We start from the raw sequence: 14582 nt of genomic DNA on the forward strand, positions 1-14582 counted from the left end.
AGCTGACTTTGTAGAAATGTGAAACAATCTGCCATTGGGCTAATTATTCCTGTGACCAGGGAATAATGAAGTGAAAAAGTGGCCAAGGGATTTGGGGGAGGGGGTGGTTTAAGCCACCACTGGGGTGGGATATAGTCTTCCCTACCAATCTGTCTCTTCTTATTTCATGCCATATTGGTTTATATTACATAAATCTTAAACTCTTCAAATTTGAATATAAATATCACACTGATAATAGAACACAGTATTTTAAATATGAGATAATGATTTTAAAGAATCAGCAGACTTTTTTTAAGCCTAATTGCTCTCGTGCAAATAGATATTTTTACTCAATTCGTTAAATATTCAATCCAACCATGTGTCAAGCACTAATTAAGCAAATGAGATTCAGACGTGAGTGACATACAAATTCCTATCCTCAAGGTATGCACAGCCAAGTGGTAAAAATAAGCCCACATCTTACCTTTGTCACAGTGCAAACCCAGGAACAAGGCTGAAAAGCAACTACAAAGCCTGGAGGAGCAGGGCAAGGTGTCAGAGCAGTCTCCTGCACACCTGGGTGATCTGGAGTGGAGTGTGGCACTCTAAGAGGAGCAGCACATGCAAAGGAAAGGACACATGAAATGACACAATGCATGCGGGCAAGAGTAGTGAGCTGGAGAAGCAGTAGGTAAAACTGCAGGGTTCAGTGGAGACTGCGCACTTGGGAGTCCATAACCCTATCCTGAAGGCTTTGGGAAAGTGGTGAAGGGCTTAAGCAGGGACAGCAGCTCTGTTTTAGGAAGCATCACTCTGCCAGAGTCTGGGTGGGTGGGTTAAGGGTCAAGGCCAGTAGGAAGTTATGGAGGCAATGGAGCAAAAGATGATGGTGATGAGCAAGACAACCATGTTGGGTCTGAAGTCCTAAGGAAGTGAACTCAACAGAGCCTGATATTCATATAACAGAAACATTTAAAGTTCTGTGGACCACCTCCCCTCCCCTTCACATTTTTTCCCCAATTAAAACATCACCTTTACCACAACCAAAGAGACTGGGGGCAGGAGTCGAGAGTCTTTCATGCTTATAGACCAAATGACATGAAAAAACGTGTCCCATTCCCTAAAGGGACTTCTTCCCTTACTGGATCATTCCCATTAGCCTCTGGAACATTTTGTGGTACTGTATCTTCATCTGGAAAACAAACATGCTCTCCTCCCAGTCCCCCTGCCTGCACCCCCAAATACTTCTTTGATCTCCTGTAGTTAAATGCTCCATTCCCCTTCATAAGAAGAACTCTTCAACAGTGCTGACTACAGCAGCGTCTCCACCTACCCACTTCAGTCATACTTCAGCTTGCTCCAATCCCTCCTGCTTTTGTCAATAACCTCCATAATGCCAAATTCCATACAGGCTTCTTTCTCCATGTTGAAATACTTACTTTACTGGGCTCCCATGACAACTCATTTTCTTGTTTCTGTTGTTGCTTTTTCCCATGAGAGTGGCTTCTTTTCAGTCCTCTTTTGCCATCTCTTCTTCCTTCACTAAAGTGTTAAATGTTGAGAGAGCATAGGACTCAGTCCTAAAACCTCTTTCCATCTAAACTCTCTCCAGAGGTAAGTTTATCCAATACCATGACTCTAAATATAGTCTATATGTTATACTCCTACATTAACATGTTCGATGAGACCTCTTCCCTGAGTTGCAGACTCTCATCTATCTACAAAGATAACCAACTGGCATCTCAAACACGGCCTACAACAAATTACAGATTCCCTTCGCCAAAGCAAAATTCTATTCCTTTTCAAGGTTTTTTTTCCATCTCAATATATAGTTTGGCCATACAACAAGATGCTCAAGCCCCAAACCAACTAGTCATCCTTGATTACTCTTTCATTCTCCACCCAACCTTCCAACATCCAAAAGATCTAGATGCTGTCTGTTACCTTCAAAACTTGTCTCTAATCTGCCCCTTCCAATCTCTCATACTACCCAAATTGGTCCCAAACCACTGTCCTTTATTTCCTAAACTATGCAACATTTCTTAACGAGTCTTATTACTTTCCCCCTTGCCTCCCTACAATTCAATCTTTACAAAAGACCTGGCATAGTATTTTTTAAATGGCAAATCAGATCATGTCACTGCCTTATTTAAAAAAAAAAAAAAATGCTTGAATGAAAAATTCCATTTTATTTAGAAAATATGTGCCCCATGGCTTACAAGGCCTTGCTGTTATCTGTTCCTGTGTCTTTCAGACCTCATCTGGTACCCTCTTATCCCTAGCTATATTACAGCCATGCTGGCCTGTGTCCTCATCTTCCAGCAGCAGCAGCTGGAAGATAAGCAGAAAAGGCCACGTCCAGAGGACAGTTTGTTCTGTTTTGAGGCCTCTGCAATTATGTCCCTTCAGCCTGGATCTTCTCATAGCTGGCCTGTCATTCAGATGTCAGCTCAAATGCCACCTGCTCACAGAAGCCTGGCTAAATATTACACCTAAAGTTTTTCTCTATGATACACCTATTTTTTTTCCACAGCACTTACCAAAATCTTACTTATGTCCATTATCTGCTTTTCCCAACCAGAATGTAAGACTTAGAAAGAGAGGAGCCCCATCTGTCCTATTCCCTGCCTATCTTGAGAGCCAGACATACAATGGACACTCAATAAATATACATGTATTGAATGAATAACCTAATCCTCCTTGCTTCTACAAATAAAATTTTCTTACAATGGGGGTGTTATAAGAAAGGACAGACTGTAATAGAGCTCTAGGTCTTTGGAGACAACTTATAAAACCGTATCAGTGCTTTGTTAATTTACTTCTTCCCTATAAAAAGTACCTTTTCTGCAAAATCTCTTCAGTAATATTCACACCCTACAACAAAACAATTAGAAGAAGACCAGCCATGGAAATCTTATAACTGCTCTTTTCATTGAAGTCAATGACTCCAAGTAGCTCAGCAAGAAAAATCTATTTAAACTCTTAAACCACCTACTAAAACAAAAACACATATATAACATAAAACAGCTTACAAACACAAAAAGATAAGGTTAAAGGCATCACACATCCCAGCAAACTGAGAGCACCTCCAAGAGCAACTGCTAACTTGGGATAGTAAGTCACATGTCAGCACTTTTTCTTTTAAACTGATCTTGTACATAATAGAACTGTGATTTCTAAACAATGTATTTCTAAACAATAACCTGAACACAAAACAGAATGAAGTGAATGTTGGAAGGGATGCTAGAGTTGAACCATTCTATGTATATAATGCATATAAAGAACTAAATAAATATTTGTTGATTGAATGCCAAGATTACAGGTTGTGAACAAAATCATTTGTAACTTACAAACAGTTCAAAGAGCTTTTAAAAAACTGGGCATTCAGGGGGCTAAGTATTTCATAAAACCAAAGAACCACTGTTATTAAATAAATGGTACTCAGAAAAATCATACTCTTGGTCTGCTTTTGGAAGAGCATGTGCTGGGTGAGCTACTTTTCCAGATGTGCTGACTCATAAAACTTCTTTAAGAATGGCACAAGCCTCCAACTGCTACACATTCTCCCTAATAACCTGTAAGGATGGGAATAGAGGCAGGCACCTGCAGGCCTAGCTATTTAGGCAGCCCATTCAACTCTGCCTTAGGCCAACTACAACCAAGCATAAATACATACATACCCCTCATTTAATGGCTCTGGATAAAAGTTCCAATGTTGTAATACTTCCTTGTAATAATAACCCCAACATCTTATTAGACTTTGGAGGTTGAGTAGAGTCAGCTGTAACTGTGTTAGGGCTTCAGAGCCTGATTACATGGATGTCTAGCTGGTTGCTACATGTTCAAAGACTTATCAAACACAACCAATTGTTCATTATGAACAATATGTTCAATACTGTTGTAATATAAAACAAATCCTTTAATTTTTCAAGTGTTTTAAGAAATAACTTTATACTTAAGCCAGTCTTGAAGATTAGCACAAAATTTACCAGTTTACTTTCTTTTTTCTTCACTACCCAGAACAACTCAAGCACCCACTCTGTGCATAGCACTACCCTAGGTGCAATAAAAGGGATTCTTAATCTTAGAAACATGATTTCACTTTCTGGAACTGTATTATCTCCTTTCTCAGAGAGTAAAATAAATAAAATCGCCATCATTTACTACTGACCTGCCCCAAATCTACTTCCAGCTCACAGAAACACTAATTCCTGCCAAACTGAAGATGTTTCAATGAACTCAGCTTCTACTTTCCCCAAAATAAGAAAGCAGAAATAATTTCCATTAAAAAATTAAAAAAAGAAAAGTTTCCCACAAAAGGACTTCTATTTCTAAATTTTTTTTCATTTTTTTCCCCGTAGCTTTCCCACAGTTTTCTTCCTCTAATATTGCCTTTTCCTGTACAAGGCAAACCAGACATCTTTTTATGCTGTTTTTCTTTTCCTAAGGAAAAAGTAATGTATCTTGAAGACAAACCATTCCCAAGACTAGTGATAAATATTAAAAAAAACAAAAAAACAAAAAAACTTTAAAGGTGAATCACCTATATTACCTTGACGAAGTAAAAAAATAAAAAGCAGTTGGCACTAAGATAGCTATTTCAAATATCTGTGTTTAAACAATTTTTAAAACTGTTTATTTATTTTGTAAGAATGTACCCCTAGTCCAAAGTAACTATGTTTTAAAAAATTTGGGGCCAAAAAATTTACAAAAGGCTTTTCAGTTCAACCTAATAAAAATGATATCTAGAAAATATTCCACATTATTACGTCTGTCTTTAAAAGTTCAGATTCTAAAGCATTCCTAAGGCACGGTGTTCCGGAAGACATGTGCTTCTGCTGGTGTTGTATGATGTACGAAGCATCTATGACTGGTTCCAAGTGAGCCCCGACAGGCACAGTGCTCCTGATGCTGTGGGACTGTGAGAAGCGAGTCAGACATAAGCCCCCAGGGCTGCATGGAATTCCGTGAGACACTGTACCAGCTGCTGGAACTTGGGCCTCTCCTCTGGGTCTAAGGCCCAGCAACAGGCCATCACAGCAAACCTGCAGAGTGACACAAATGGAAAACTGGGTTAATGATAATACAGTACTCCTAATCTTCTGGTCAATTTGATGCCAGTTATGTTTTTTGTCTAAAGGTGGGCATGGAAAAAATGATATTAAAAACCAATGAATATTACTATATGTTGGCAGTTCTAAAATGAAAAGAAACTAAAACAAGTTACCTGGATTTTATGTGTGGATTTCCATTCTTCATGATGTCATATCAAAATACATCAGCAAATACAGAGATTTCATATAAATACCTAAAACCCATGTTTTCTGAGAGAAAGAACTTGAAGGAAGTAGAAAGTTTATCTAAGCTCTAAGCACCCTACATCTACAGTGAAATCAGTGCAAAAGATGCCACCTCACGTTGGTGTATAAAGCTTCGGGGGATTCAGGAACTGAGACCAGAGTCACGTGTGCACCCAGTCACCCCTGAATAGCCTCCTGCCCCCCTCAATCCCATAATTTATATGGGAAGTTACATGATGAAAGCAGGAAACAGGAACTATCTCAGTCACTAGCCTGGAGCAGTTTCCTTACATATCAGTTGACGCCAATTGACAAGGTAAGATGACAGTGAGAAAGGCTTTTTATAACTAAGGCTGTATAAATAAAAGTCAGATACTCACTCTACATAGAATAACTGACACAGTATTCAGTACTGTCTTACTCTGTACATTATTAGTCTCTCAGATTAGACTTACAAATAGAAGAACAATAAAATGTTCTAATGACAAATGTATTAAAGAGTGAATGAGTCTGGTTTACTTTGTGATTCTCTATGAGTCTAATTCAAATCCAAAGAGTCATTCTTCTCTAAAGGAAAGTCTCTGTATGAATACGGACACTGGCTCTTCTTTTATCCCAGTATCATAAATGGAGTGAAACCCATGTCTTCAAATTCAGAAACACTTACAGTTCATCAGGACAGTTGATTGGCTGGGCTATTCGGTAGCCATCTTTCAAGTACGCAGCCATCTCAAAGGGATCAATGTCCACATACGGTGTCTGTCCCAGAGTCATGAGCTCCCACAGCGTCACTCCAAAGGCCCACTAAGGAGAGGAGGAGAAACACAATGAGGCAACATTTACAACATGGGCAGACTGCTGCTGCCCATGACCAGGGATGAACCGAAAATAGCACCCAATCTTAAAGGAAGCAAAACATCTACCAAAAGAAGTCTATGATAGCTACTTAGTTTCTCTGAGACAGAAAAGAGCATTTGGGGGCGCCTGGGTGGCTCAGTTGGTTGAGCGTCTAACTTCAGCTCAGGTCATGATCTCACAGTTAGTGAATTTGAGCTCCGTGTCGGGTTCTGTGCTGACAGCTCGGAGCCTGGAGCCTGCTTCGGATTCTGGGTCTCCCTCTCTCTCTGCCCCTAGCCTGCTTACACTCTGTCTCTTTTTCTCTCTCAAAAATAAACATTAAAAAAGAAAGAAAGAAAAGAGCATTTTAATGAATGCACCCTTTAATGTGAATATCATTATTATATATTCTAAGGTAATTAGATCCCTCGGAATGAACTGTTTTTACTGTTGATTACAAGACTCACCACCCTAGGGGCGTCTGGGTGGCTCAGTCAGTTAAGCATCTGACTTCAGCTCAGGTCATGATCTTGCAGTTTGTGAGTTCAAGCCCCGCATCAGGCTCTGTGCTGACCACTCAGAACCTGGAGCCTGCTCTGGATTCTGTATCTTCCTCTCTCTCTACCCCTCCCCTGTTCACACTTTCTCTCTCTCTCTCAAAATAAATAAACATAAAAAAAAAAAAAAAGACCCACCACCCACCACCATTAATTATATCTAAGATTTTCCTAAAATGAAAAATCTGTTACATTATATAACTATAGCTAGTGTCCATAACTGAAAAGTGGAAAATGAATAAAACTTAAGCCTAACTGCAGGAAGGGCATTCTGAATACGCGAAATATGTAAACTATTTAAATATAAGATGTCATGGATTTTTACTATATTCAAATAATTTAAATTAATAAATGAAAGTATCTTGAAAAAACATCTTTGGCCCTCGCTTGAGTAAAAGATCAGATTTATTTAAAATCAACATGTGAACTGTCAGTAAGAACAGAAATCATAAGCAGTGGCAATAGTGTTTATTCATGGTCCAAGCAGGACTCCCCATTTTGGCCCTGGCTCACAGGGATTGCTATCCTGGCTCACAGGGATTGTGCAGCAGGCAGGCAACACGTCTACATAGAGTTACTGCCATGTGATCAGAAAGGGCTCAGAGCAGGGACTCCCGCTGATCCACTGCCACTTGTGAACCCTGAGGTCAGAACAGCTGAAGCTGGATGAAGAGGAAGATATCTGTGTACCATGGTATCGTGTTTATGAGTCCCTTCTGTTCTAGACATTTTGAATCCTTTACCTTATCTAATTCTCACAAAAAACCTATGAGAAGCACTGGTAGCCCAATTTTACAGGTAAGAAAAACTGAGGCCAGAGAAATAACTGGCCCCAAAAACCAAATTTTTTTGAGTGAAGGAGAAAAAAAAATTAAGAAAAAGAAAAACACACGAGTCAAAAATGAGTCTGTGTACAAAATCTGAGCATAGTGCATTAAATTTTAAGTAATTATTTTTCAATAACAAAATCGAGAAATACTCCCTAAAGTATACAGATTTAAAAAAAAAAACCTTATATTAGTGAACAACAGCTTTATTTCTTATTATAATCTATGCAAAAAAAAAAAACAGTGGAAAGATATCTTTTAGGATATTTAAAAAACTATCAATGGAGAATTCTATACCAAGCCAAAATATACTTCAAAAATGAAGGCAAAAATACAGAATTTTTTAGACAAACAGAAGCTGAGATGGAAATTAGGATCTACACAAAAAAATGAATAATACTAAAAACATGAGTAACAACTAGATTTTTTTATTTTAAAGTTTCTTCAATAGATTGTTTAAAGCAAAAACAGTAACAGTGTATTGTGGGGCTTATAATGTATATAGTAGTAAAATGTATGTCCACAGTAGCATCAAGGATGGAAGGAGATACTAAGTGGAAATATTATAAATGCTTCTATTAAACATGAGTGGTAGAATATTATTTGAAAGTCGAAGGTGTACACTGTAAACTCCAGGAGAGGGTTCTCAACCTCAGCACTATGTATATTGTGGGCTGCATAATTCTTTGCTGTGAGAGACTATCCTGTATCTTGTGGGATCCTTAGCAATATCCTTGGCCTCACCCACTAGATGCCCCAAGTGGGGTAACTGAAATTACCTCCAGATCTTACTCAATATCCCCTGGTGGGGAGGGTAAAAATGCCCCCAGCTGGAGGTGAAAACCACTAAGCTAGACTAATCAAAGAAAAGAAAGGACACACACTACTGATACCAGGAATGAAAGAGCATCATTACATCAAAAAATATGAACTCAACTTTATGACAATAAATTCAATTAACTTAGATGAAATGAGCAAATTCCTCAAAAGATGTCAATTATCAAAGTAGACCTAAGAATAAACAGAAAATGTATGTAGCTTATATCTATTACAGAAATTGAATGCATAGTTAAAAATGTTTCCACAAAGAAAACTGCATCCAGTTTCACTGGGTGAATTCTACCAAATTTGAAAGAGAAAAACACAAACCTTTATTAGTTTCCTAGGCCTGCCATAATGAAGTACCACAAACTGGGTGACTTACACAACAGTATGTATTATCTCACAGTTCTAGAGTCTAGAAGCTTATTCTCAGCTTCTGGTGGCAGTCAGAAATCCTTGGTGTTCCTAGGCTTACAGCCGTGGCAACTCACTCTGCCTGTTTTTACTGACATTCTCCCTTCCCATGTCTGTGTCTCTTCTTATAAGGACACTAGTCATACTGGATTAAAGTACACCCTAATTGAGTATGACCTCATCTTAACACTATGTCTGCAATGACCCTATTTCCAATAAATGTCACATTCTAAGGTACTGTGGTTTAGGACCTCAACCTAGTTTTTAGGGGGGCACAATTCAACCTATAACACAATCCCATACAAATTCTTCTCAGAAAATGGAGGAAGGGAATATTTCCCAACTCATTTTGAGGCTAGCATACCCTTAAATACCAAAACCAAAGAGTTAATAAGCCTTTGGAACTCAGTATCCTTTTCATTAACAGATCATTAGGGTGGAGCAATGCCCATCCCTGAGGTCTAGGTTTTTGAAGGGGGATGGAGTGCAGGGGAGAGTGGAGAGAAAGGGACAACAGGTGGATAGAGTGCAGGGGAGAGTGGAGAGAAAGGGAGGACAGGTGGAGAGGGATGTATAATTTTAAAATCTCCATAGAGACAGCCTACTGGAATTTTCCTTAAAACTGCTGGTTTAAAAATGGAAAAATGATTTCAAATTAATAAAATTTAAAGGAAGGTGCCTGCATACATCTAGGTATTTATCTATCTTAAAGGCTCACTCTAGGTGAACTTTTAATAATGATAATAATTAGTAATACATAATTTTAAAAATCATGTCCAACTTCCATATGGAAGGCAGTTCACCACCCTGATGCAATAGAGCCCAAAGAAGTAAGACTGGTTGGGTGTTCTCACCCTTTCTTCATGAGATGAGATGGGCCTGTTCTTACTCACTGGATTGTGGCAGCAGCTGTGGAAAAGGAATAATCCAAACTAGATTTTGGAGGAATAAACAATGGGAATTAGTAACAAGTGGATACTGCCATTTTGTACACAAGGAATAACCCCACCCACTGACAATGGAGGTACATTCTATCAATTTCTGACTGTAAGGGACTTTCACAGTAATGCTGCTGGTATCTGAGATCTGGACATACACGGGTATGAAAATAGTATAATGTGCATAAGCTGATTTTAAAAAAATTACTTCTTTCGCATTGTTCTGTTCACATTATTTTCACTAAGCTTCCACCTAAGGTTCTCATATTACATATTGCAACACTAATAAACACCAAAAAAAAAAAAAAAAAGAACAATAAAGCCAAAGGGTACACTGCAGTTTCATTTCCTTAAAAGCCAACAAAAGTGATTAATTACATGTTGGCTCACCAACCTTTAAAAAAAAAAAAAATCAAGACCAAACAGCACAAGGATGATTTGTGGAAAAATTGCTCTCTAAAGTCTTCCGATAACTAAGCCATTTAAAATTTAGACAGACTTATTCTATAATTTCCTTTTGTTTGACGTCGTTGGAAAGGGGGCAATAAGAAGGTCAAGCTGTTTTTTCCAGAGTTTTATGAAAGGCTGTTGCTATATCCGTTTAAAGAACATTTAGAGAATAACAAGTGTTCTTTCATTCGTCATATTCTCTTCCCCCAACTTGTGTTATTTTATAGCTTAATATATAGGACATGAAACTTTTTTTTCACTAACAACATATACTGATGTGAGCTAAGGTATACAAATAAGATTCTTTTTTTTTTTTTTTTTTTTTTTTTTTCTTTTTAAATGTAATATTAACTAATGCTGGGTCTATTCAGAGATTTCCATTCTGTTACTTCAGGAATTTATAAGGCAAGGCTGACCTCAGCATACTATATACTGCTGAGAAAAGAATTCTGTCCATTTTTAAAGGGTCTCAATAAAAGCAGGACAATCAGGTATTTTATGGCTGGCCTTTCTGTTAGTACTAGAAACCTAACAACCCCTTCTCACGTACGAAAATGGATTCAGATGACCAAAGTGCAATTAATTTAATCTGGGTCAAGTGTTTTCCAAGCTTGACTAATGAGAAGAATCATCTAGGGTGTCTGTGACAAGTACACATTCCCCAGTCCTATCCTAATCATTTTGAAGCCCGGAACTCACTCTTTCTCTCCATCCATTCATTTATTCATTTTAGAGAGAGAAAGAGAGAGAGAAAAAGAACAGGGGAGAAGGGCAGAGGGAGCAGAAAGAGAATCTTAAGCAAGATCCATGCTCAGTGCAGAGCCCCACATGGGGCTCAATCCCACAGTCATGACTTAAGCCAAAACCAAGAGTCAGACACTCAATGACCGAGCCACCCAGGCACCCTGGAACTCAGTATTATAAACAAGAGTCCTTGTTCAGTCTTAAGATCCAGCAAATTTAGGAATTAATTTTAAATGTGTTAGCAAATGGTGGTCAGGTAACAAAGATAGTTTTTGTTTTTATTTTTATTGCAGTTTGGCTGACACTGAATAAACTGCACATGAAGTGCTCGATTTGGTAAGCTGATACATGTATATATTCCTGCAACCACTGCCACAATCAAGATAATGAACATATCCATCACCTCCAAAAGATTCTTTCTATTCTAATCCTTTCCCCCTGCCCCTCCCCACCACTACCCCTACCATCCCCAAGTAATCATTAATCTGCTTTCTGTCACTGGTTTGCATTTTCTAGAATTTTCTATAAATGGAATCATTCAAAGAGTACACTTTTTTGCCTAGCTTCTTTCACTTAGAGTAATGATTCTGGCACTCATCTAGGACACAGCATGTACTGACAGTTCATCCCTTTCATTGTTGAATAGTAGTCCATTATATGAATACAGCAGCTTGTTCATCCATTTACCTGTTGATGGACATTTGGATTATTTTCTGGTTTAGTTACTGAAAGCTGTTATAAACATCTGTGTACAAGTACTGGCAAGGATACACGCTTTCATCTATCTAGGGGCAAAATGACTGCATATGGTAGATACGTTTAACTTTTTAAGAAACTGCAAACTGTTCTCCAAAGCAAATGTACCATTATGTATTAGATTCCCACCAGTAGCGTAAGAACACTACAGTTCTTCCATGTTCTTGTAAACACTTGTCTTTTCAATTTTAGTCATACAAATGGGTGTGTAATGCTATCTAGCTGTGGTTTTAACTTGCATTCTCCTAATAACTAATTAACTTGATATTTTCATGTGCTTATTTGCCATATATCTTCATTGGTAAAGTGTCTCTTCAATTATTTTGCCTGTTTTTGTTACTGAGGGTTTTTTTTTTTTATGTTTATTTATGAGAGAGAGACAGACAGAACGTGAGCAGGGGAGGGGCAGAGAGAGAGGGAGACACAGAATCCTAAGCAGGTTCCAGGCTCTGAGCTGTCAGCACATGGCCTGACATGGGGCTCGAACTCACGAACCACGAAATCATGACTTGAGCTGAAGTCAGATGCCTGACTGAGCCACCCAGGTGCCCGTTACTGAGTGTTAAGAGTTCTTTATATATTCTGCATGTATTTCCTGTATCAGACATATGATTTGCAAATATTTTCTGAGTGTGACTTGCCTTTTCATTCTCCTAATACTTAATGCCAGCATTACCTGGTCTTGATTACTGTAATTTGAAATCAGACTTCTAACTTTTTTTTTTCCAAAGCTCTTTTGGCTACTCTAGGCCCTCCACATTTCCATATCAATTTTAGAATCAATCTGTCAATTTCTACCAAAAAAATTAAAAGCCTGCAAAATTTTTGTTTGGGACTATGTTGAATCTATAGATAACTTGGAGAAAACATCTTAATATTGAGTCTTCTGATCAATAAAGAAGGTATAATTCTTTGTTTATATAGGTCTTTAATTTCTATTAACAACGTTTTATAGTTTTCATTGTGTAGATATTTCATATTTTAGTTACATGTATTCCTAAGAATTTCATGTTTTTTTAATGTTTATATGTTTATTAAAAACCTAGGTAGAGAAAACAATATGGAGGTTCCTCAAAAAATTAAAAATAGATCTGGATACAATCCAGTAACTCCACTTCTAGGTACAGCCAAAGGAAATGAAAACAGTATTTTCAACAGATAAATGCACTCCCATGTTTACTGTAGCATTATTCACAATAGCCAAGATATGGAAACAACCTAAATGCCCATCAACAGATGAATGCATAACAAAGAGGTGGTATATATACAATGGAATATTAGCCATAAGAAAGGATACCCCGCCATTTATAACAGTATGGATGGACTTTGAATATATTATACTAAGTGAGATAAGTCAGAGAAAGGTAAGTAATATACACTATCACTTATACGTGGAATCCAAAAAAGGCAAACTCATAAAAAATAGAGAGTAAAATGGTGGTTACCAGGGGATGACGGGTGAGAGGATAAAACTGATGTTGTTTAAGGATACAAACTTGCAATGAGTGGTAAATAAGCCATAGTGATCTAATGCATAGTATAACAAGTATAGACTATAATACTGTAATTATATGATAAATATCACTGTAACAGCAATATTACAATATATAAATGTATCAAAGTAACATGTTATAACCTTACATTTACAATGTTATGTCAAATATATGCAATAAAATAAGAATGACCAAAACAACTTTTAATTCTGATTTTTCATTATTTGTATATAGAAATACAACTGATTTTTACACATTGATCTTGTACCCTAACATTTTTTAAACTTGATTATTAGTTCTAGTAACTATTTCGTATATCACACTGGATTTTCTTCATAGATGATCATGTTGTCCACAAATAATCACTTTTTCCTATCCAATCTTTCCTTGTGTTTTATTTCCTTTTCTTGCCTTAGTGCACTGGCTAGAACCTCAAGTACAACACTGAAGAGAAGTGGAGAGTAGGCATCCTTGTCTTGTTCCTGTTATTAGCTAAAAACAATTCAGTCTTTCAGCATTAAGTATTATGTTAGTTATAGCTGTTTTTGTTTTGGTAGATGTCCTTTATCAGATTGAGGAAGTTCTCTTCTATTCCTAGACTGTTGAGAATTTTTATTAGGAATGAATTGAGGATTTTTTCCCCTAATACTTCTTCTGCATCTATTGAGATGATCATATAGTTTTTCTTTTTTAGTATATTAATGCAGTAAATTGCACTGCTTGATTTTCAAACGGTAAACAAACTTGTATACTCAGGCTAAAGCCAATGTGGTCATAAAGTGATTTTTTAAATATATTTTGGATTCTACTTGCTAAATAAACTTTTGTTTAGAATTTTAACATCTATGATCATGAGAAATAATAATCTAGTATCTTTTCTTCTGATCTTTGGTGATGTTTCAAAGTAGTGCTGACCCTGTAGAATGAATTAGAAAGTATTCTCTCCTCAATTTTCTTGAAGAGAATGTATAGAATTTGTATTATTTCTTTCTTAAATGTCTGGAATACCAGTGCCCTAGAGTTCACTCTGGACCCAGAGTCTTCTCTTTTAGGCAGGTTTTTAACGAAACAATTTCTTTATAGGGCTACTCAGATCATCTACTTTTTGAGTGAGCTCTAAAAGTTATTTTCCAAAGTATTTGTCAACTTCACCTAAGTGTGTGAATTTACTGGGAAAAAGTTGTTCATAATATTCTTACTACTTAATACTTGCAAAGAACCTGTAATGCTGTCACCTTTCTCATTCATTATATTGTTAATGGGCAACTTATTTCTTTTTTCTTGATTAGTCTGGTGAGAGATTTATCATAAACGGTATTCTCACAATTTCACAGTGAAAATCAATTTCACTAATTTTCTCTATTATTTTTCTATTTCATATTTCACTGACTTCTGTCTATAATATCATCTTTTTTCATCTACCTACTTGGGGTTTAAGTTGCTCTATTTCTAGTTTGTTAAGGTG

General features: G+C 37.0%; 1 protein-coding gene across 2 annotated transcripts in view; it reads right to left on the reverse strand.

The window, feature by feature from the left end:
* Positions 1 to 4588: 4588 nt before the first annotated feature.
* The window catches only part of RYK (receptor like tyrosine kinase), a 105552-nt gene continuing 95558 nt past the window's right edge, over positions 4589 to 14582 (reverse strand). For both annotated transcript variants that reach the window (XM_030329669.1, XM_030329668.1), the window contains exons 14-15: positions 5947 to 6083; positions 4589 to 5024 (exon numbers count right to left, since the gene is read on the reverse strand). In XM_030329669.1, coding sequence (XP_030185529.1) covers positions 4913 to 5024; positions 5947 to 6083 — 249 coding nt within the window. In that variant the 3' untranslated portion in view covers positions 4589 to 4912. The remainder of the gene's footprint in view (positions 5025 to 5946; positions 6084 to 14582) is intronic.

Source organism: Lynx canadensis, chromosome C2 (genome assembly GCF_007474595.2).
Source record: "Lynx canadensis isolate LIC74 chromosome C2, mLynCan4.pri.v2, whole genome shotgun sequence".
Taxonomy (NCBI): domain Eukaryota; kingdom Metazoa; phylum Chordata; class Mammalia; order Carnivora; family Felidae; genus Lynx; species Lynx canadensis.